Raw genomic sequence first — 24,054 nt, 5'->3', positions numbered from 1 at the left:
GTAGCTTATAGACAAGGATATATTGCAGCATCTACAGTGAGAAGCGACGAATTGTACAAATGGAAAGTCAGTTGGAAAGCAGATGGCTCACAGCAGCAGCTTGGTCTAATAGATCCTTTTTATCTGATGACTCTTAGTGGCGCACTCTGCACATACAATACCAATATATATATACGATAGGCCGCCCATGTAACAGAATCATGTTGGGCGAGTATGTGATATTCCTTCTTTTATTATTTTTATTTTTTTACTTTTCCCGACGGAAAAATCAAATGACCTCTGCGCCGCCTTTTATGTCGTCGTGAATAATTGCCAAACGACTCGCACTCAAGTATCTAGCCTATAAGTGTGTCATTCACTTTTTTATGCGCACATTTATTGACGCAACACGCAACTTTTTATTTTTGGCAACCTGAAAGAAATCACGAAAACAAGTCAAAGTAAAAAATTCACAGAATTCGATGGCACAGTCTAAACAAAAAAGAGTCTCACGTTTTCTGTGTGGTACGCACCCAGTGGTATAAATATTTAAAAATTCTACATACGGTGCGATTCGTTGAAATACACAATGCCGGCACTATTGTCATAACTAAAATTATATAGCACATAATACCAAGTGACTTTATCCTGAGCTATTGAAACAGTAACGGCTAATAACGGCTGAAAAAAAAGAAGAAACGTGAGACGCTTCGTTAGATGACGTTCAAAAAAATCTTGTTCTCACAATATTAGTACTTGGGCTGCTATGAAATAGACTGTCTCAACATAAAAGCTTGTGAAAGTGACAACGCGCGTCTTAAAAAAAACAAAAAAACTGCCAGCCTATGGTGCATCCAAAAAGAAAATTCCTTGAATGAAGTGAATTGTCTGGAACTAATCAGAAGTCCCGGTGATGGTTATGGTCAAGATAAAGTCTAGTGCGTTGAGATTGGGCAAAAGGAAAGGGGAAAGAAAAAAAAACTGCAACTGTTCCGATGAAAAGGAGAATATAACTCCATTCACGAGCGATTCTCTCTCTCTTTGCTCTATGCGTTCAACTCTCCGATCGTCGTTGAAGTTGGGCCACGCCGCCCGATAGGAACTCGGAAGATTTCGAGGAGGTGGAGCCGCTTAACGTTCTGGGGGTGCCCAGAACTGGAGGGCGCCAGCGGGCGGGACTATCGTTGGTGCACGAGTCTCCGCCCTCCGGTTTGTCCCACCCATCAAGTCTAACCATTACCTCAAGTCCCACCCTCTCGTCTATTCTTTGGTGAAACCTGGCCCTTGGTAAGCGGTTGGTTCATCCGATCGGCAGTCTCTTGCCATGATCCAAACAGATTCGTAACTAGCTGTTAACGGTTCTGATGGACGCCACGACCGCCGATACGTCATTATTCAGTGTTCATTCTTCCGCTTCCCAGTGGCCATCTCGGTTGTTGTAGCTGCTACAAACCTAGTATAGTTATCGAGTTTGCATGTTTTATTTTATTTTATCTCCCGTTTTGATTGAACGTACCCAAGTTTGAACGTGAATTGCAAATCGTAAGAAAGGACATCATGGCCGATGAAAGCCCAGTGATTCGCCATCATAGTTTGAGGCACTATAAGAGCGGTGGCAATGCAATCAGTGATCATCAATCGGATAACCTGGTGTCAGACGAAGAGTTAAGTGTCGGCGGAACTACGCCTCCGCCACCGGATCAGCAATCGGGTGACGAATTCCCATCGCCGGAAAGTCTCAAAGACGAGCACCGCGACCTCAATGGGATTTCCGAGGACGACAAAGACTCGGTGGCGTCGGCTACCAACATCATCAAATTCTCCATTGACAATATCCTCAATCCGGAATTCGGAAATCGGATGAATCCGGTCGAGTCGGCCGCCGCGGTGGCCTTTCACACGCACCATCACCAGCTGATTCAGCAGCAGCAGCAGCAGATGAGTTCCTCGGCCAGTGCCACCACCGGCAGTTTCTTGGGAGCCTTTCATCAGTTGCCATTTCTGGCTGCCGCCCGCCAAATGATTCTGGCCGCCACGGCCGCAGCCGGCTCATCCATCGACTACCACCAACACCAACTGGCCGCGGCCCATCACGCTTCTGTGGCCCAAGCCATCACGCATCCGCACCCACTCAACACGATGCTGCTGGCTCACCAAGCCCAGCAGCAGCATCATCATCACCTTCCGACTACCCTCAATCTAGTCGAAAACTGCACGGACAAATATCTCGGTGGAAATGTTAGCGGAAAGAGCTGGCCTCATCAGCCAACGCCGTCTGGCGGTGGTGGTGCGCTTACCGGAAGATCGACGTCTCATCCTCTGAGCGCTTTGACGTCGGCAACCATCGCCGCCAGCGCCAAGGTCAAAACTCAGCAAGTGAACAAGGTGCACCACCACCAACCGGCCGGAAGCAAAGCTATCGATCTGAGTGTTCGCAATTCCGCCTCGCCGCCGGATCCCGTCCACCGACTCACGGCCGGAAATCTCACGGCGGCTGAGAAACAGTCAGCCTCTCAAGAGAGCCCGTCACTTCATTCGAACAGCACCGACGATAACTCTTCTGCTAGTCCTGTCCGATCTGTTTCCGTAAGTCCGCGCTATCCTTTTTTTGATTTTATCGCACTTCTTATATAATAATGGTTATCATTTGCATCGTCCTTTGGTGTAACGCAAATCTAATCACGATTATGCACGCAGTACACAATCCTGTTGTGTTTGATCCGTCTCTACGAATTGATCAATTCAATTGCTTGGTCGTAAAGCCTTTATAGGCCATGACAAGTGAAAAGTGGCAAGAAGAATAGTAGTTATGTATAATTTAGATTGTAGATAGTTTGGAATATTCGATTAAAATGGTATTTTTTTTTTCTTGTCAAATCTAATCGGTTTGCCATTTTTGGAACGTATACATCAGGTTGGCGGATCGATTTGTTCCGTCGGCAACAACGAACTTGTTTCCGGTGGCGGATCGAGCGCGGGAAGTGCCAATCAACAGCAAACATCGTCGGGGGGCAGCGGCGGCGACAAGGAAACTCTCTGGCCGGCTTGGGTTTACTGCACACGCTATTCCGACCGCCCGTCTTCCGGTAAACGATTTATTCGATCGTTTTGACTAGTTTTATTATACATAAGTAATAAAATACGGTTAAGTTGTCCACATTTTTTTAAACTAAAAGAAAAAATGGGGGATGTATTAGAATTTTAGAAGGAACTTATTATTTTTAAAGTGAAATCCCGGTGAAATTATCAAAAGAAATAAGCATGCGCGCAGTATTCCTTGTTATAAATGACAAGAGGTAACTTATTTGAAAAGTGGTTTTATGAAATATGTTGCGATCCGGCGGATCCGCTCTCCAACACCCTAAAAGGCGGTTATATCACTTTGATGGTTGCAATCATTTAGAAAGAATACCGTCGAGATGGAATCATGAACAATCAAAAGTTTTGGACAGTTGTTTCTGCATTTTATAGTCGACATCATCGCTCGAAATCGCGCATGCCCCTATTGGCTTAATTTAATCCTTTTTGACTTCTATCTTGAAACTCCCCTTTCTTTATTAGCCTCCGTTATTTTTTGGCAATTCTAGTTATTTTGATTGAATATCAATTTTAAGACTTGATCAATTTGATTACGTACTTGGAAACTATATAGGCCTAGATGTTTCGGGTCGTTGATCAGCGAATTTCCATGCGACAATAGGGTTATCTCATTTTTCTAATGATCGCTCATCTGATGGATATGATAAGAATCGCTTACAAGCGGGTACGGTGTCAGGTATAATTATTTTTTCTGGCTCACAGCTGAAGCGTGGCACTATTTCTATTTGTACGCCTTGAGAGGTGAGAGACTCGACATGCGCGACATGACTCAAATAATGACGCATAGCCTTGCTTGCCTCTCCAGGGAAAGTTGGTGGCAGTGTGCCCCATTGTTCCAGGCCCAAAGTTCTTCCACAAAATATGACAACATGATTAAATCTACCAGCACCCTCAAAGCTCAAAGGCTCAAAAAGATGAGGGGGGAACAGCTCGGGTTCGGTTACATGTGAACGTATAGCCACGACTTGCGCTGGTGCAACATGTTTGGATGTATAGCGTACATACAGTTGTGTCACATGTCTATATACATGAAGTAAGAACTATCCTTCAGAATATAGGTCTGCTCTGGTCTAGGGAATATATATATAGCGTGTTCTTTTTTCCTTTTATTTTTTTTTTAAAAAAAGGGCTCTCATTCATTCAACTCGTGTTGCCTCACTTTGTCCACGTCAAACTATTCTCTCTCCTTTCCATTTTTCTCGGGCGCCAGCGCCTTTTTGGCCTCAAAGATTTTCATTCAATTTCAATGGACGAACCTGGACAAGGTAACACGTAACGTATATTTTGATGAAAGACTTGAATTATTGCTCGCAGCTGCTGTCGCGGGCTTTCTTACGAATTTCTTCAAAATATTGTGCTATTACAAGTGTCCAGAAAACTGGGAAAAGTTTTAAAAAGGACGGCCCATCAGATGCTGACTTTTTTTTTTTTCAAAGGCAAACTATTATGTTACGCATACAAGAAAAAAGGTTAAGTTGAATGTCTTTATTATTGCAGCGCGTATTTGTATGGGATACGGTGGCGCGACTTTTGAATTTCGTTGATGTCGACCGGGAATGGTTGTGCTCGTTATACAACGACGCCTGATGTTTTATGGTGTAGCACTGTAGCCTATATGTATGTCACTTGTTGTTGTACTGTACAACGATTTATCCTGTCTTTTGATGAAATGATGAGATAGTCAAGTGTCACATAACAATTATGAGGAATATGTGGAGGCTGGAGGTGGACTTGGTATCTTGGTGGTCCTTTTTCTTTCTCGATCATCTGTCATTTCTCTCTCGCGTTACAACTTAATAGCGCCACCCAAGCGCAAACGTAATAACAGATCTAGCTTTGAAATATGTCTAGTAATTGTAACAAGCAACGATGATAAATGCCTGATGCGTTACTAAAGAATTTGCGAGCCCCACGGATTATTGAATCGGATTTGTGAGGTTTCGAAAAAAAAATCGAAGATCATTCTAAATAGCTGCAGCTAGACAATTGAAAAAGACAAGCAATACAGAATTAATTAATGATAGTCACGTGTGGTGGTATGTGTGTGGGGGAGGGAATCATAAAAGCTGTTAAGTGATAAAAAGTTGGAGAAAAATAAAATCATGCTCACAAGCGTCCATTTAGTAATGATGATCTGGTCCCAGGTGTTACCGGTTTTACAATTCATGAAGCGACTTCTCTCAGAGATGACAAAGCGTTTATTATGGGGCATTAGAGAGACGTGTAGCCCGGAGAGAGGAACGTGCCATGTAGACTATGACGAACGGAAAGAGGGTGGCCAAAAATTGGGAAGTATGGGGTCTTATAGAAAACCGACAAAGACTTGTCGGTGCTGGCATTCTGCTAAAGCTCAGCTCGCTGTGTCGAGAGACTAGCCCGAACTCCCGTGTCGCTTATCCAATTAAATACTCAACACGCTCCACGCATTTCCAACGAACGGAAAACCAAAAAAAAAAAAATGTATTTATACATCAGTTGATTGGCAAGGCAAGGCAATTATGCAACAGGGCTCCATGTCTCGATTGCGCTAATGGACCACCAGCCTCGCATCATTCAACAACGCCACAAAGTGTTTTCTTTAAAACAATCCGAATTCGGAATAACCATTGACAAATAACTGAAAATGGTCCGCACAAAAATAATTATTTAATAAAAATATATTCAGGGGAAATTTCTTAATAAGCTTGCTATATTATCCGAAAATACGCCACGTCATGATTGTGATTGAAATACCCATAAACTATTTGGTCGATTATCTCATTTGGCACGGCAAACAATTTTCAACTAACCTGTTCAATTTTGCCTTTACGAAAATTAGAAATGATCAAACTTTCAATTCACCTTTCTCTTTATTTGGAACCGTGAAGGTTAATGGGATAAAAAAAAAATTAAATAAAACATGTTTTTATAAATAGTCTATTCCCTATAAATTTTGTAGGAAAAAAATTTCAATTAGGGAACAACATGTTCTTGGTTATTTTACAGTAATTACAGTCAAATTCCGACAACTTTCTTGACTGGTGGTCCTTTTTCTGTATAGATTTCCTCGTGTTTTAAAATCAACATTTCACCACAAATTTCAGCTTTTCAGTTGCTCAAGTCCAAGGTTGAGTGACTTCATTCGAAATGGCTCCGAAATTCTGAATGAGAACCGGAAACCGTTTGACCAAACCTGATGCTAAGACAACACAATATCGTGATAAGGCCGGAATAAAAACGAGACTCAAATTGCCCCCCCCCTAACCCTTGATGAATTAATGTTCATGGAGGCATGAAGTTTACTGGGGCTACCTACCTTGGTGGTGGGCCTTTTGTGCACGGTAGACTATTACAGGGTGCAGGACAAAAGCTCTCAGCTTGAAGTTCCTATTATTGACCATTTTCTATGTGTTGAATAAAAAGTAGTAAGAACTTTGGTCGTTTTATTAGAGATTAATATACACAGGGACCACTGTGCGCGTGCGTAGGCTCTTAATGAGACCATCAGATGATTTGCTTCACAAATTTAATTCTTTTGACTCTCCCACTTTTATTCGGTGAGTGATTACCGTGGCTATACTATTTGTCGGGACCTCCCACTCTTCACCCAACTGCTCTCACGTTGACACAAAGAGCTAGCTAGTTGTTTAGATGTAATTCACGCTCGACGGAGCACGTATTTTTTCTCTGTGCTGGATTTTCCTATATCTGCTCAGCTGCTGCTGCATTTAGCCTATAGCCCAGCCAGCCAAGCCGTCGGCCGGTATATATATACTATAGTTTCATTTGCATGCCATTTACTATTTAGACGGCACTGTCACGCTGTTGTATGGCAAACGGCCACTGTACACTCTTGTGGTGACACCGATGCGGTAGGTCCTCCTTTGTTGGCTGCAAATAACACAACAGCTATCGGGCCACACTTCGTGGGAGTGGGAATTAAACTGACAATTGAATACAAACACTATTCAAACACTACTACCAAAATTGCCCTAGGTTGTATACAATAGATTCAAATAACCTTCAGGCAGTTATTCAATTACAATTTGCTTTCTTTCTGCTACTCAAAAATCCCGCGCCGCGTTTCTAATCATTCGATTTTCCTGATTATTACTTTTAGCGTGAAAATTCACAAGGCAATGTTCGCAGAATTAGCCTCGCCGTATACTGTAATTTACTTTAATTTGAATAAAAAATAAAGAGTAAGTTATTCTTATATTAGCTTTGCTGATACTTAGTCATGTGGCCAGCTCTTTTTCGTTGCGAGCGTTCATGGATGTATTTCTATTGCATAATAAAATTACGAGCGCTGGAGAATTCTGGATGAAATAAAATCAATTCGGCACGACGATAGTCACATGTAGCGAGACCAACCTCATACACATAAATAGAGATGTATAAAAATAGTTTTGAGAATGCTGGTACCGCTTGATGAATAGCTTGGCGTCCAACAGAGGAAAGATGTCAAATAGCAAGAAATGAAGCTGGCAGCAGTGAAGGAACCAAAAAGAATTTATACAAGTTCCTTGTTTCCCGACACTCTCTCTACTCTCGTCCTTTTGAGATCACATCAGCAAGTGAACCGTTGTCGAGACATCCATCTTGCCTCCTTACAGTTGATACGTGTACTCTATGCCCGCGTCCATCGCAGGGGGTAGGTGAAAGATTTTTCTTTCACACAAAACAAATAATAAGGGAAAAATAAAAATAAAAACAAACAAAATACCGGGAAAGCGGCATGACTTTTTTATTTGAACGTCAATCTTTTCACATTGTCAAAAACGCTCAGAATTATTTTACTGATTCGGTAAAAATGTATATTCGGTTTGACAATGGCTAGAATATGTAAACCTTAAAATGCCCAATCATGTTCAACATAGTATAGATAATCTCCCGGATAGTGTTACAAAGAGCGCCGATATTCTTAACTTATATTGCCCATATGTTACGTCTGAAATGTATGTGAATGAAAAACTAAAATCTTGTCTTTTTTTCTCTCGATTTCAGGAAGAAGTAAGTGATTTTCAGTTCATCCGATTCCTCATAATTAAGATCCTCAAAACCCAAAGAGCCCAAACCTTGCAGGTAAAAAAAAACAGTAGAGATATTAATTTTTCCCGACGGCGACATCTGAATTGGAAGAAAAAGGAGAAACATCTAAAAACATTTGAGTAAAACATTCGACTGCGCAACTTATATTATTTGGTGTGGAAGAATGCTAAACGAATTTTCCTGGGAATTCCCCAATAGTTTTTCCTTTTAGTATTTATTCGGGGAATAATTCAGTTTACATGAAAAGGAAAAAAAAAAAAAATAAGAAGCGGTCGAGCCGGCCCCCAGTGGTGCGGTAACGTCACTTTGTCATGTTCCCCGTGGCGTTGGGCCCCGCGTGGCGGCCACGGCGCCCACGACGCTGTCACCTGTAATTGTGAAGTTGTATAGCTGTTCCCCTCTTCTTCTTCTTCTTCTTCCTTTGCTTTTCCTAGATACCATTCTTTTTTTTTCTTCTTTTTCTCTTCGACTTATTTGATTGTGCACCACCGTCACTGCTGTGCACCAGTTGGGTGGTCTTCCACCACCACTTCTTCTCCATATTTAGTTATTCGGCTCTGTGCACATAGAACAAGACCAGGTTCAATTTAGCCATTTCCTCTCTCTCTCTCTCTCTCTCTCTCTCCGGTTATTCGTCTAATAGCTACAAAGCAGATTTTTCCTTTTACACTTCGAGGAATCCATTTGGGTTTTTGAATCTTTCACAATTTTGCAGCGTCATCAATTAGTGCCACGGGGGCATTTTAACCAGCGGTTATATAGTTTGTACAGAAAATAAGAGTGTAATATGTTTCAACGCTCATACGGCCGACGGAAGGGGGGGGGGCATTAGACAAATCAATTTGCATTCAAAACTTAATTTAGAACTAAATTTAGCAAGGCGAATATCAGCAATCCAATTTGCTTTCGGTAACTGTTTAGGCTGTTGAAAATTCTTATTGGCATAATGTCGGGCTTGTTGCTATCGGATATTCAGGCCTATAAGAAAAACAAAAGCTTATCTAGATAAAAAAGGTACACAGCAGTTTTAATGGGCAGCACATATATGACTTTGTTTGTGCGTGTGTGGCCTTGAGAACGAGAACGCTTGGGCAACGGGATATGAAAAAAGTAATTCGAGTTCGTTAAGGCAGTCGTGATAAAGTTATTACAGGCGAAGAGGAAATGGCTCTGTAATTAGAGAGAGAGAGATTGGGTCATTACACATACGGGAGAGATTAAACAACCAGAAGGACGCTAACAGCGGGGGATTCGATATCAAAGTCCCATTACATTCTCCAACGAATTCATTAGCCCTGAGTTTATCATTTCGCCTAGAGATCCAATAAAGCTGTATAATACGCCATACTAACAGAAATTGAGTCCTTCCGTTCCACCAAACTAGATCGAGTATAAATCAGCATCTCGAGCGCAGCAGCACATGCACACGAGTAAGCGCACGAGAAAAAGGATCTAACGATTTGGATTCAAAATGATCTCCCGTCGAGTTTTCCCGCTGTCGCCTTGTCGCGTGAACCAGCATTAGACAGCGGAACACTACCATTGCGAAACTGATTATAACTCTATTATGATAAAAGAAAAAGAAAAAACAAGTCGTGTAATCTGATGATCAAATCAGACATGGGCATCAACACGAGGCTATTTTCAAAGTCATTACAGATTAGCATCTATTAGGAGCCAAAATTACCTGCTAAAATCAATCGATTATTTTGTTAGAAGATGTTTTGGCATTCGTTTATCTTTATCTCTTCAGGATAACATACGCATATTAAATAAAAGTATTATTAAATAATAAAAGATATCAATTAAACGGGTATTATTGGATCCCTCTTCAAAGTGATAGAATTAGTGGAGTTTACGCAAGAATGTTAACGCGTTTAGACGCTACAATGACGGTCGGGAAAAATCTAAAAAGGAAATAAAGAAAAAAAAAAAAAGTTTTCCAGCAATAACTAGCTGCCAAACTGAAGCAGTGAAGCTAATATATATCGGGGAGTGACATGCTCATATAACACGGAATCCTTTTCAATTTCCTTCTTTTCCGTGTATAAAATATATCGTCCCCAATTGGTCACGGTGCGACTGCGATGAAGAATTGGTCGAATAAATTTCTGCTATGAAATAGGTCCTAGGGCACGTCGGATACGGACAAAGAAGGACCGCAAGGCTGAGGAAAAACGCCCACGGACGGCCTTCACCTCGGAGCAATTGGCCCGGTTAAAAAGCGAGTTCACGGAGAACCGCTACTTGACGGAGAAGCGCCGCCAAGATCTGGCGCGCGAGCTGCAACTGCACGAGAATCAAATCAAAATTTGGTTCCAAAATAAAAGGGCCAAGATCAAAAAGGCCTCCGGACAAAAGAACCCGCTGGCGCTCCAGCTCATGGCTCAGGGCCTGTACAATCACTCGACAATGGCGATGGACGAAGACGAAGACGACGACGACGAGATGATGCAACAAGAATAATCATTTGAATTAAAAGGAGCCACTACGCGTTTTGACACTTGTTTGAAAAAATAAAATAAAATAAAAAAAAGTCACGCAAGTCAAGATGATTATTATCTACCATGCCAATGAGATGTTTGATCGATAATTCAATATCTACAAAACGCTGGAGGCCATCTCACCTCTCGCCGTAAACGAGCGAAAGAATGTTGCTGGCTGTAAAAGAAACGACTGATGACGGTCATCAATAATCATTAGCACATGCAACAACTTATATGTTTCTGTTTTGGTTGTTTTTGTATTTTTCTTTTTGTATTTTTTAAATTTGTCGTGGCACGTTTATGTGTTTGTGTAAATTATGTGTATATTTTGATTTCACTATAGAAGAACCGCAATAAAAACTGAAAACCAAATGATGTATCACTTACACATGTGTGTTGGTAAATATGTGGTCGTAATTAACGTGATATGCGGATGCTCTGTCGCAACGCCGGAGGTCCTCGCTTTCCTCCTTGTTATGCGCTTTCGGTAAGAGCCTAAATAGAAAGAGAAAATAACCTAAAAGGGTGTGATGTGCTGAGGACCAGCCTGGCATGAGCTAAGATCGGAATGAAGCCCAGCCATAATACCCTAGCTCGAGAGTCCCTGACATCTGTCACACACTCTCAGTGTTAAATGCCACTCTTCTCCGTGTAGATCTCCACAGTGGAAAAGCGCCGGCATTTTTTCACGCATACCGCGCGCGGCTGCAAATATCTTTGAGGACATCTGAACGTTTAACGTGTCTCTTTTTCTCTAAGTAGCTACATACGACACTAGGGAGCCGTCGTTAATCATTAGACAAGTCATTATGACTATAAGGGGGGAATGTCGTTGATCTCCTCATCATTTTGTCATTTTCTAATTTAACTTCTTTGCGCATTTAGTAAATTGAAATTGCTGTTCACGGAAATTAAATTTCCCGAACGTCTGCTGCAATAATTATCCTGTTCCGAATTCCTCTTGCTTCTTGATTCTATTTGTGTAATTGATGGGTACTACAGCAGTTCGAATTCGTGTCTAAATTCCAGTCGTGTTTCAGTAAACTGAAGGAGAGCTTTAAATATTTCATTCAACAAAAGCCAATTAACGTTTTCTCTAGCTTTGCGTCTTTGTGTCTGTCTGTATTTCACCAATGTTCTTCAATTTGTAGGGTAACATGTCGTACTGTTAGGAATGAATAATGAGACACCGATCATTCTGCTGGCAACCCTCCGAAAATGAGCCGCCGCTTTTTTCCCTTTTTCCTTTTCTTCCCGAATCCGAGATATACTCGTCGCTCCGTGCGCCCTGGCACTGATCGCTACGTTAGCAGCCGCTGAGACGGATCGGTTTTGTGTTGCCCTACACGTTTTCACTACAATCACATATCTATGCGCTGTGTCTGCTGTGTCTCTACGTGTCACACGAGACCGTTCGTTAATTAGATGCTTCTTCTTCTTCGTGGATAGTATGGTGAGTATAGCGCAGCGACGCCTCATGTGTCTCTCTCGCCCAACGAGATTTGAGATGTTTGTGTTCACTGCTCCTATATTTAGAAAGGCCAGGATTCAAATTAGGATCTGCGTCTATATAGCTTTAATTGCGTCAACCATTTTGAGAGCTTTAAAGATAAAAGTTTTTTAAAGCAATAATTGCCAGAAGTGATGGTTAAAATGTTGCCTGAATAACACGGAATATCTTTTTTCTGAAAAAAAAAGTTAAGACGGCTGATGATGCGTGGCGAACCGACACATTCCAGGGAAATATTCGCAGGACACGGCAAGGACGAAAAGAATATCTAGAGAGAGACTCTGGCGACTAAATTGGTTGGAAAATAATAGACCGAAAAGCAAGATACTTTGTTCAAGGATGACTTGGTAGTGCTGTAGTAAGGTAATACTTTGAGCGCCAGACGTGATGGAGGTATGCCAACATCTCTCACAGGAGGGTCCCCCCACGCCCTCCTTCTTCCTGTCAAAGCTCATTAGCACCCAGCAGAAGATTTTCTATGAATAGCAGGCGGCATATGGGGGGAGAGAGAAGGGAAGTGATTCCGGATCATTTCGTGTCAGGAATTGCTTTGCTTCCGCCATCACTGTTGGAAATGTAAATCTACAGCAACAGACAGCACACATCGCAGAGTTCGTCGAATCATTTAACGAATTACATCCATCGTCTAACAAAATAGAATTGTTGCTACCCAACATTTTAAAAGTACTCGAATGCAATGATTGAAGAGAAATGTCTGAGCCAAAATATTTCGACTTTTTTTTTCAAAATCTCCGAGAATGATTGTTGTTTTCAAAATTGAAAGTGACAAAAGTGTTCAAAATCTCAACAAATAAACAAGGCAATTTGAATTCCCTTATCACACAGATCGAAAAGGTGATGCTGCATTCTGAACTAATCTCTCATGTCTGGAATGAATTCATGAATGAAATAAGGGAGTGAATCCGAGTGGAAACCGGGATGTGTACACAGATATCTCGCGCAAGAGTTGATAGATCATGCCCTCATGTTGTTCTATTCCGTCAAGTGAGGGGGGCCGCACACATCGCGAGAATACGATGTGACAGCGGCTCGCGCTCTGATCCGCTGGAATGCGGAGAGCGGGGCAGCAGCAGTCAGCCAAACCTGCGGGCCGAGAGCCGGGCCGAGCGGCGGGCAGAGGGCGCTCGGCCGGGTGCGCGCTGCTCTCGTGTACAAATAGGAAAATTTAAAATAAAAAATAAAAAATCAAAGAGAGAGAGGCGAGAAACAACGACAGGGTGACGGAGACGATGGAGTGCGTCACGTCAAAACAGATCAGATCCACTGCCGCCGAAGCTCAAAGCGCCATTTAAAAAAAAAAAATGCATTCCTCTCTACTTATATGTTATGTCAAAAGTATAAACAGCAACACAAAACCCAAAAGGCGCAGCAATTTCAGGAGGAATTTTGACGAGTTTTTCTTTTTCTTTTTTCTCAACTTGGTCGATTGAGTATCGAATTGGGATGGAGGCAACCATCCAGTGATGATGGCCATGGGAGGGATATAGAGATACCTACTCTTTGGATATTTAATGCGCTCGATGAAACACCGGGCCGATCGCAGGGTGGAGAGAGAACAAACAAAATCTGTAATGCAACACTAAATGATTTGAAAGGATCTGCTCGATGTGAATTTGTTGTTTGTTTCATAAAAATAAAAAAACATAAGCCTCTTTGATTGCTGTGCTCACGGATTCTTCGAGACCCCGTAAAACTGCGCGTATAAACTAATAATGTTTGGCTGGTCTTTTGCTGTATCGGTTCATCGCATCTCTACATAGCCACACACATATAAAAAAAGGAAATTATGGATTCGACTAGGACCGGAAAAACTGTTTCTTTTGAGCGTCTAATTTCCCGAAGATGTTCCTCCGTGGAAAAAACGGAATTAAAAAATAGTGTCACGAACTGCTGGGATTCTTCCACGTAACGTTACTTATCAAGGCTATACAGGTGAGACTTTTAAATCGAGTAAGAAACAAAAAGTTGAAGTAGACTGAGCAAAACAAGAAAAGAATGGAAAAAGAAGCCGATATTTTATTTTTATTTTTGTATTTTTAGTACTCCTATTCTTCATGAAGTCTAAGAAGAGAGGTGCTGGGGGTTGCGGTAGGAGTGGGAAGAGGGGCTGAGAGGGAGACACTTGGGTGACAGTACGGAGAGAAGGTAGGAGGAGAGTTGGTGGTTTCGGTGGTCGGTAGAGAGATGGAGGCCTGTGGTAAGCGTGAGAGTCAGCCGACCGTGAGGACCACCTTGGAAGTTTCACCACTTTCTTGTCATCTGGGCTATGGGTTGCCTGCCCGACTCACACTGAGACGGAGCCCACCCTCCCCCTCCCATCTCCCTTTTATTTGACACCCTTCTTTTCTTTCCTTTCTATTTCAAAACTGTAGGCACTGCACTGTGTCCTCCCTGATATTTGTCTAGTCGGACTAGTCCTTTTTTCTTCTTCTTCTTCTTCTTTAAAGCATGAAGAATAAAAGGGTAGAATCCCCCAGTTTAGACCTCCATCGCGGACCTGCTGCTTCAGCATTTGATGGGAAAATACTTGGACAATTCCTGAGAACACCAGAAATCAACTTTGAGAAACTCCTACCTTGTTGTTTTTTCTTTTCCCGTTTGATGGAGGAGACAAATATGTATAGTGAGAGGCAATTTTCAGAGTGCTTAAATGGGTTTGCATATATAGAAGATACTAATTGGAAGTAAATACAATCAAGCCCCAATTATTCCTATTAAATAATAATATTTTATTCAGCGCAACACTCGTTGTATTCGTTCGAAATCATTTTTTTTAATGCTGCAAACCCAATGACGTTTATTTTAAAATAACATATGCTAAATAATCAAGGACATGACACAAATTTTAAATTAATTTATTAGCTATAGTAATAAGAAACCGCACCTCATTGCCGAGGGATATAACATTTCAATTCAATACGATTTTAATTGCTGCATTAAACGTCCTATAAATGTATACATATATAAAGTAATGCAGAGATCGCAATTGTTGGTCAACCGATTATTAGCAGCCATAGAAATTCGAGGGGGTCTGCTGTTTAAGGGCACGTTTCTTTGGACTCAGGGTTAAATGGTTAATGATGGACGAAGATAAACCTTGAGAGATAAACTCTTCCCAAAAGTATATAGTACACGAGGTACCAAAAAAAGAATGAGGGCTGGACTCTGGAATGCAATAAGCGATTTATGAAAGGCAATTTGTGTGTGAATTCTCCCCTTGGTGTGTTTGCTGGGCAGGCCCAATAAAAGTGCACCACCAGACAAATTTTCGGCCAGCCAAGGCTCTGCGCGCTGCTGAACCATAGTGGAATGTCTCGGGAACAATTTGGGCACACTACCAGCACCGCTGCCTCATTGTAGCCGAAGGGACTATATATATGCGCACACTATATGGGTTGAAAAACATTTTTTTTATTTTTTCAAACTTCCCATGGTTTTTTTTTCTATCTTCTGTGCGACTGCGTATTCTTACAGGCCATCATAAATCAACACATCACTTTGACCGCTTGGACGCTATACGTCAAGACTCTATAGGGCCGTTGATGCTGCTGGATGATATGACCACCCTGGTTGCTGCGAGGGGTATACGAAACCAATACGAAACGAATTTGACAGAATTCGGTTTGAATTATGAATGCCTTTTAATTTTCTTTGCGGAACAATAAATCCGGTAAAATAAATGTCGAGCGAAAATTCTAATTATTTTCAATTATCTGAATTAAGAATGAATACGGTACCTTGACTGATGGATGGGATTTGCATATCATGGCCGATCACACAAGTCTCCATAATTCTTGGCCCAAGAGAACTTGTACGAGCTGTTTAATTTGAAAGGGTGAAATCCAATTGGGCCTGTGAGTCTGTGACAAGAGGTCACATGCCAAATTTGTTTGGACACATCTCTTTTCTCTGTGTATAGATTTTGTATCTAGAGAAAAAACCTGGCCATTTAGAGCTAGCCAGCAGCCTGGCCATTGTATGCCCCTGTGACAGATATGTTTTGGGGCAAACATGTCAGCTACGCTTGGACGCCTCAACGAAAAACCCCCATGTCAAAACCATTCTCGCCCTCCCCGGTCTCCACCTCTTTCTTGTCTACCCTGCTGCAGGTTTGCGCAGAGTCAAGAATTTACTTTATTTATTTATTTATTTTTTTTTCAAGAGGGACCCTAAAGTCCTAAAGCAACACGACCGATACTTGATCCTAATCGATTAGCTACGGCGGCGACCTACGCGACTAGAAAAAGCGCGTTAATCGCCCACCCGCTTTTCTGAACGTCTCTACGACATTCCAGTCAAACAAAGTCCATAGGTAGAGAGATATACAGAACCGAAGCGGATTCTTTTGTCCTCTGTATAGCTATACAGTAATGCCTCTGATTCTTTGGCTGAAACCTATATAGTATTTTCTATTCCATCGAATACTAGCGGATACGGGCTCTGTGGGAGAGTATAGAGCATGGCAACGCCAGAGGTTCACATTCGGCTATATCTCACACTTGAAATTAAATTTTAATTCGCCACACTATCATTTTTATGTTTTATTTTTAATTTTTTAATCGACATTTAATTGTCGCATTTTCTACGGTATAAGATTGGGTGGTCACCAGGCCATCGAACTTCTCGATTTAATTGTAATTGTCTCTCTGCTGCTGCTGCTAAACAGTTTTTTAAATTCAATCAAAACCAAACAAATCAATGTAGCGAGTAATGAAGATTTTATTCACAGATATACAGCACTGCATGTGGTAAGTATGAAATGTAACACAATGGAAACACATAATAATGATTACAGAGGAATACAACGCGACACGATAATAATATTGCGACCTTTCAAAAATCCACAGTTGCTCGAAACACGATAGGAATCAATAGATGAGATTTGATATTATAAAGTAATGTTTGCAACGTATAATTGAATGAAAAGAGAGTGAATTTCAACTGGGCATGTCATATTATATGCGATCATAGATAATAGGGCTTTGTTATGTTGTCTAGTATGTATATATACTATTTCGTCTACAGTCAGCAGGTGGAACTGAAAAACTGAACCATTATGGCACGACAGCTAAACCAAAAAACAAACAAACAAACAAACATTTAAATACTGCTTTGAAAAGTCAGGGGGGTTATTCTTCAGCAATCTCGAGCGAAATCGACTGCTCTGTATCGAACCGCAATCGAAGTAGCATAGAAGAGTCTAAGAAGGTGATGAGAGAGAGAGTCGAGCCATTCAAATAACAAATTGGCTGAAATCTTCTTTGGCGAATTGAACGAGTGAATCGTGTACAGACGTTTGTTTTGATTGAAGAATGACCCACGAGCACAGCACGAGCGTGCATATTTATACTTGCATAGGTTGCTGGCTGCTGCTTATTTATTCACTGTGCTGTTCCCTCTGCTGTTGCTGGTGCTGATGGGAGGCGTAGAACTCTTCGTCTTCCTCCTCCTCGCCAACTGGGACAGTCGAGTGATTGTAGAGACCCTGAGCCATGAGCTGGAGCGCCAGGGGATTCTTCTGGCCGGTGGTTTTCTTGATTTTGGCCCGCTTGTTCTGGAACCAGATCTTGATCTGGTTCTCGTGCAATTGCAATTCGTTGGCCAGCTCTTGGCGTCGCTTCTCGTTCAGGTAACGATTCTCCGTGAACTCGTTTTTGAGACGGGCTAATTGCTCCGACGTGAAAGCCGTCCGCGGGCGCTTCTCCTCGGCGTTCCGGTCTTTTTTGGTGCGTCGCAATCGCGGACCTGGAGAAATAATCAAAATCAAAAAATGGATAATTAATAATCTTTTCTAATTTAGGGTCTGATTTTTCACCTTATCGTAAATACTATAGTTACACTTATAAGTGGTAAAATAGCCCAAAGCGTTATTGTACCTATCGATTAAATTTGAATAATCGATTAAGACCACCCGTTGGTACCGTATAAGCCAAACACCGTCTTGTGATTCGCCTACACTTGTAGCATAGCTCTCCCTAACCTTGCGCAACCCAAACCTCAGAGGTTTGTGATTGATCTGAAGGAAATCGAACCAACCGAAAGAGATCGGATTGCGAAAAACATTTTTTAAAAAAAGGCTAACACGGAACTATGCGAAGAATGCACAGGTTCTTATTCTTGGTGGGGTATGATACGACTTTGGAGTTTGTTATTGATTTACAAGATGGATTTGATATTAAGAAGCCTAGACTAAATATTGGTTGTGTGCCATATAGCTGTCAATCACCCTCCCCCCATCTTCTTAAGTTTCATTCGAAAAAGGATCTCATTCCAGGCAGTCGATTTCTGGAAATTCTTTCGCTTACTAATTCCGACTAAATGTTGACTTTTCAAGCTCGGAGTCACGCGATACACTCACACTTCGTGGAATGGGAGATGGTTAGATATTGATCGAGCTATTTCTATAGAAATAAATGGCAGATGAATTTTGTATCATCTTGTATCAGTGTGACGGAATTAGTCGAATGTAATTTGGATGAAATAGCGCTAAAAACAAATGCGCTGTTGAGTCCTCGGGGGTCAAAATAAAAATGCTCGGTGTGTTTCTTATTATTCGCCTTCACGGAGAGAAAGGGAATCCAAAATTGAGTATCTATTCTATTATTTCTTCCTTTTTCGAAAATGACTGCCGGCTTATATACCAGCGTGCCTGCCTGGTTCAGAGAGAATAATAACGTGGAAGATTGAGTCGAAATGCCCAGATAAGAAAATTATAGAGGCGGATGACAGTGGGCCATTATCGCTGTCTTTGAAGGGAGTCATGATATGATTGCTTCATCTAGCCTCTCAGTGGAAGTTACGCGCACGGTTTACAATTGTTTGAGCAACAGGACCCTCAGATAGAAGAAGAAAAAAAAGCACAGGATGAAGATGGATGCCATTGTCCATTGAGTTCATAAATGCAGCAGAAGCAACAGATTTCAAAAGATTCAGATTGTCTGTGGCTGCTGGGTATAATCGACGCAGCCTAGGGTAAACTATGGCAAGGTTATATCTACATAGACGTACGTACAATACAGACCACCCAAACACTGATGCTTGTACCTATACATCGAAAGTCGAAACTGAATGGGTTTTTTTCTAGTTAAACAATTTCACAATTGAAATCTCATTCGATTCAATACGGTCGATTACAGTATTAGTTATTTGAACCTAATAATAATCCTGTTATTGCGTCAACCAAATTAATTTTCTTTCCGCTTCAAACCCAAATAAGCAAATCATTTTAATCGAATAGTAAAACAGAACTGTTATGGGACTGTCCTGCCAAATTTCAAATGGTGGTTGATGTATAATAAAGACGGCTGTATTATATATATAACGCACGCCCGTCTATATAGAGCTCTGGCAAACCACACGCAGGTTGCACGCAAACCCTCCTTGGCTGTCATGTACAAATAACCTTAATCACTGTCTAGTTTGATGGTACACGCTCTTTTGGTTTTCTTTTCTTTCTTTCTCTTATACTATACAGGTACTTGATCCCCTCCTCCACCCCCTGATGCCTGCTGTACATATCTTTCGTGTAGACCGTGTTATTCTCGTTCCTCGGCGAGCTTCTATAACTACACATATACTTAATCCATCAAAGTGAGAGCTCGAGGCGACTAGTTGAGTTCGCTTCCTCCTCGCTCTTTTCCCGAGTGAATTGTTTCTCGAGGGTTCGGCTCTTCCGCTAAATAGCTTTTACGAAATCAAAAGTATTTCGTCAACTTATTAGTTATTACTCGCGTTTGGGTGGAATTACGAAATCGAAATATTTTTAGGCGCGTTATATTTCGCTGGCGGAAATGTGGGAGAAAGGACATTCTCTTGGCTATAAGAGAAATAATAAGGGGATTGTAAAAATAAAATCTAAATAAAAAAAAGGAAGAAATAAGAAATAGAATTTGAAAAGAAAAAAGGATGAAGCAATCTTCTAGCCAGTTGAACCTCCATGGCGAGTCGCAGGTCTCGCCCGGGTGGTCGCTATCTTCGGATGCCTTTTTTTCTCTCTCTCTTCGTCTCAAAGCGCGTCGACTCCCTTTAACTTGACGCACACACAACACACACACACATACAAACACACGCGCGCGCACAAAAATGTAAATAAATATACATACAACGAAGCAGCAGAGAGAGAGAGAGAGAGAGAGAGAGAAATAAAAGCCTAAAAGTTATATCTTCTTCACGTCTCTTTTTTCCGAGCTCAGTGTGTTGTGTCTCTCTTATTCAATCACTGAAATGGTCACTGATAAGCTCTCTTCTTTTCTTTCCCCTTCACTCTCTATCTCTCCTTCTTCTCTCTCTTCTTCTCTTCAGCACACTTTTTATGGCCTCGGCTGTCCCGTTTTTTCTCCCTCCTTTTGAACATGGCCAACGCGCCAGCTTCAACAGACATATGAGAGATAACCATCAGCGTTTGAAAAAAAAGGAAGGAAGAAAAAAAAAAGGTCAACGCCAATTGAGTTCGCACGGTGGAGAGACGAGAGAGAGCCGACCAACAACACAACAGAAAGGGACATTCGTGTCATCCATCCTTTTGTGTATGTATAATAAACTCACATTTTTGGCATTTCCGTGTAAGCTTGTCAAATTGAGTTGATTTCGGATCCGCTGGTTCTTTTTCTTTTCTTTAAGAGTTGGGCGATTCAAACCAAAAATTACGCAAGCGAATTGTTTATACGTGTGTCAGCTATTGTTTTCGTCTACAACTTCTCCCCCCGCTTATCGATATGATCACACTTTTATTGCTTGCTTGGCGAATTTTGCTTGTATTTTCGCTGTCTAGCTCAAAGTCAAAAGCCCCGGACATTTCGTCTGAAGGCGCGTATTTTGAAAATAATAAAAATCATAATAAATAAATACGTCTATTTAGTTGCTATACATTTCGTTGGTGGTTCAGCAGATATGGCACCGCACACACTTCCATGTATAGGGCAGTGGTGACTGTGGGTCGGTCGCGTTGCCGTCGTGCGACGTGTGCTCGCCCATGCGTTCACATATTAAGAGTCCTTATCACTGGCGACCAGACCAACCTAGAAACCAGTGAAACAGCAATGACCTCTTGTTCGTCCTTTCTTTCCTTTTCTCTCGCCCAGACTCAGCCACCCTCCCCGCTTTATTTTATTTTCCCTTTTTGAAAAATATATTGCGTTTAAATGTGTCTACTCTCTTTATACGTCGGGCGGCCAGCAGTGCATGCTGGACTGGTGTGGGGTCACCAGCCAGCCAAACACAAAAAGGATTCGAGCATAGCAGGAGTTCTCTGACGCCTTTTTGAAATAGAGAGTACTATATGAAGACGTTGAGGACTTGATCAGAAGACTTGTTTGTCTGCTGTCTCTGGTGTATCTGCTGTTGTTGTGTCGTGTGTTCCACCACCACCACCACAGCAGATCCATAGGCGCAATGACTGTCGCCCGATGTGAAATAACCGTAAATCACGACAATTGCCCACACACGCCTCTCCTAATACACAGCAGTATATAACTATAACTATATCCTTTAATGTTGCACACGGCACTGGACGAGACGGCTGTTCCTTTTTTTTTTTTTTGTGATTTTATTTACCGTATGTGCTGGGCTGTATCAGCTTCGAACACACTAAATTTCGCTGCTGCCTTACACTGTACATATAATACCACGCGTAAAACAAGATACATCAATTGTCGTTACTAAATGAAAACGAAATACGTCTGACAGTCTAATATAACTGGACAGAGGCCAAAACCAAACTAGAAATGAAAAACAAAATTCCAATAAACAACTTCCCCCCTCCCCTCCCCGAGCTGTTAATTAATTTCATTATCGATCACGCTCAAGGCAACTCGAATAATTTGCCGAATAAATGGTTTTAGAAAAATAGTATTCGTCTAGCGATGCCTATTATAAATAAGCGCAAACAATTTGTGATGTAGCAGTTCTGATCTGAGCCCAAGCAAGTCGCCCATGGGTACCATAGCAGCCTGCAGCAGCCAGGCAGTAAATATAGAAAAATATACCTGTGGTTCGAGAATGATATACAAGTCATAAAGAAATGGGAAAAAATCCTCATGGGATGAAATCTCTCACAGTAAAAACCTGTCCAACGTCTCATTTGACTAGTGCATAAAAATCTGCCATTAAGCGCAAGTTTCTAAATTTCCTATACACCGGGCTATAAATGAATTAGCGAAATTCTGAAATGGGTTCCGAATAAATTTTCTTAGCTATGATAGACTTAAATGAAACAGGAATATTCTAGGCCTATACAAGTAAATGTTTGCTAAATTATTTTATATCGCTATATGTAATAACCCTATTGACAATAGTGGACAAATTTAAATCAATGGCGACTTACCAGAGGAGGGTCGATCAGAGTAGCGAGTGCAGAAGATCCAAGCGGGCCATTTGGCTGGATCGGTCATTTTGGTCGGATCGGTGGGCAGTTCGGTGGATCCGCTCGACTGTTCGCCATCTTTGCCGTGGCTGCTGCCTTCGCCGGACGAAAACGACGAGGAATCGGTGCAGCTGCTCGTCCGTCCCGACAGATCGGCAGGGTCGGCCTTGATGGAGACGGGCGACGTGATGATTTTCTTGCTCATCTGAGGCGCTGGCGAGACGGAAAGGGACGATTTCACGCGCTTGTTGCCCAGCGAGGACGAAGGGCTGGTGATTCCGGCATTGGAGGCCGTCCTCTTGATGGGCTCTCTGCCCAGTGGTTTCATCTCGACGCTTTCCGGCTGGTCGGCCGTCTCTGCTGGAGTCGAGTCATGGCTGGACGGCTGATTGCGACCGAATTCCGGCTTCAGGATGTTCTCAACGGAAAAGGGCAGAACTCTGGAGACTGGAGACTGGGACGTTGGTGACGATTGCTGCCGGATGCGGTTGAGCGGATGCAGCAGAGGCGGAGGCGCCAGCGGTGGGGCTAGGTGGTGGCCGGCCATTCCAGCGGCGGCAGCGGCGGCCGCAGCGGCCAGCGCCGCGTAAGGATAGGATCCAACGCTGAGGAAGGAGCCCATGAGGCCCAGAGCTGCCGATGGATGGTGGTGATGCTGGCTGCTCATGGCGTGATGGTGGTGGTACGGCGAGTAGTGGTAGTTGGACGAGAAACAATTGGGGCCGGACGGCGAGAGAAGAGCGGCCGCCACGGAAGGTGAAGCCGAGAAGCGGCCGGACGCCGAATTGGCCGGGCTGTCGGGAGCCGCCGGACCAGGAGTGGAGGCACTGCGCGGGCTGGAGCCTCTGTAGCACTCGGAGAGAAGAAGTTGGTTGTGTTGCGAGACGTCTGCCATTTCTTTGCTGCTATAGTCAATTGGCACACAGTCTAGATTTTTCAGGATCGAAATTGTGTGACAGCACTGGTGTGCAGCAATGGCAATCCCCCCCAGAACAAAAAACTGACAAGTTCCAAACCAATTAGTGCGCCCGCTTGATTGAGATATGTGTGCTTTGGAGCAAGTGTTGTCGACGACTGACGACAGCTCAAGTAGCTGGCGGGGGCTTAAAACCCCCCAGACTTGAGAGCGAGAAACTTCAACGCTGGGAAACCAAAAAGAAAAACAAATGGGCGGTGCTTGACGGAGCTGGTTACCTCCTCCTTTGGGTTCGCCATTGGTCCGACGGCCGCCCAATCCAAAAGAAGGGATGGTTCCCCTCTCTATCGTTCCCTGTTCCCGTCGTCCCCGTCCAGACCCGGACCCAAAAATTATCTCTTCAGCCTCGTTGACTTCATCACATTGATAACAAGTATATGGGGCCGCTAGAAAAACAGGAAAAAAGAGAATCAAAATCAAGACTTGGAATTCTCTCATCTTTGAGAGAGAGAAGAAGCCGTGGGTGGTCTCCCGTGGCTTGGCCAAGCGCATGCGCAGCGCACAACAATCCAAAAAAGAGAACCAAATTCCAAAAAATGTGAAACGCAATTTATTGAAGGCAGCTGCTGGCTGACTGTATGGGCAGGCAGGC

General features: G+C 42.5%; 2 protein-coding genes across 2 annotated transcripts; one reads left to right on the top strand and one right to left on the bottom strand.

Moving 5' to 3' along the window:
* Nucleotides 1-1,278: 1,278 nt before the first annotated feature.
* On the top strand, nucleotides 1,279-10,967 carry LOC124329092 (homeobox protein engrailed-1-like). The gene is given in 6 exon segments (XM_046788075.1): nucleotides 1,279-1,494; nucleotides 1,497-1,520; nucleotides 1,523-2,565; nucleotides 2,894-3,065; nucleotides 8,065-8,070; nucleotides 10,235-10,967. Coding segments are annotated over 6 exon segments (1,626 nt in total). The 5' UTR covers nucleotides 1,279-1,454; the 3' UTR covers nucleotides 10,576-10,967.
* A 5,860-nt stretch (nucleotides 10,968-16,827) lies between these two features.
* LOC124329120 (homeobox protein engrailed-2-A-like) lies at nucleotides 16,828-23,575 on the bottom strand. The gene is made up of 2 exons (XM_046788144.1): nucleotides 22,448-23,575; nucleotides 16,828-17,871 (listed from the first exon to the last, which is right to left on the bottom strand). Exons 1-2 carry the CDS (start codon nucleotides 23,379-23,381, stop codon nucleotides 17,504-17,506), a joined length of 1,302 nt encoding a protein of 433 aa, XP_046644100.1. The 5' UTR covers nucleotides 23,382-23,575; the 3' UTR covers nucleotides 16,828-17,503.
* Nucleotides 23,576-24,054: the final 479 nt, after the last annotated feature.

This window comes from Daphnia pulicaria, chromosome 3 (genome assembly GCF_021234035.1).
Source record: "Daphnia pulicaria isolate SC F1-1A chromosome 3, SC_F0-13Bv2, whole genome shotgun sequence".
NCBI lineage: Eukaryota > Metazoa > Arthropoda > Branchiopoda > Diplostraca > Daphniidae > Daphnia > Daphnia pulicaria.
Note: the sequence above shows the minus strand (reverse complement) of the source record. Positions and strands in the feature narration are given on the sequence as shown.

Coding starts and splice junctions, on each gene's coding strand:
- LOC124329120 (XM_046788144.1), bottom strand. CDS start 23,381: ATGGCAGACGTCTCGCAACACAACCAACTTCTTCTCTCCGAGTGCTAC. Junction 17,872..22,447: donor CTCTGATCGACCCTCCTCTG/GTAAGTCGCCAT, acceptor TTATTTCTCCAG/GTCCGCGATTGCGACGCACC.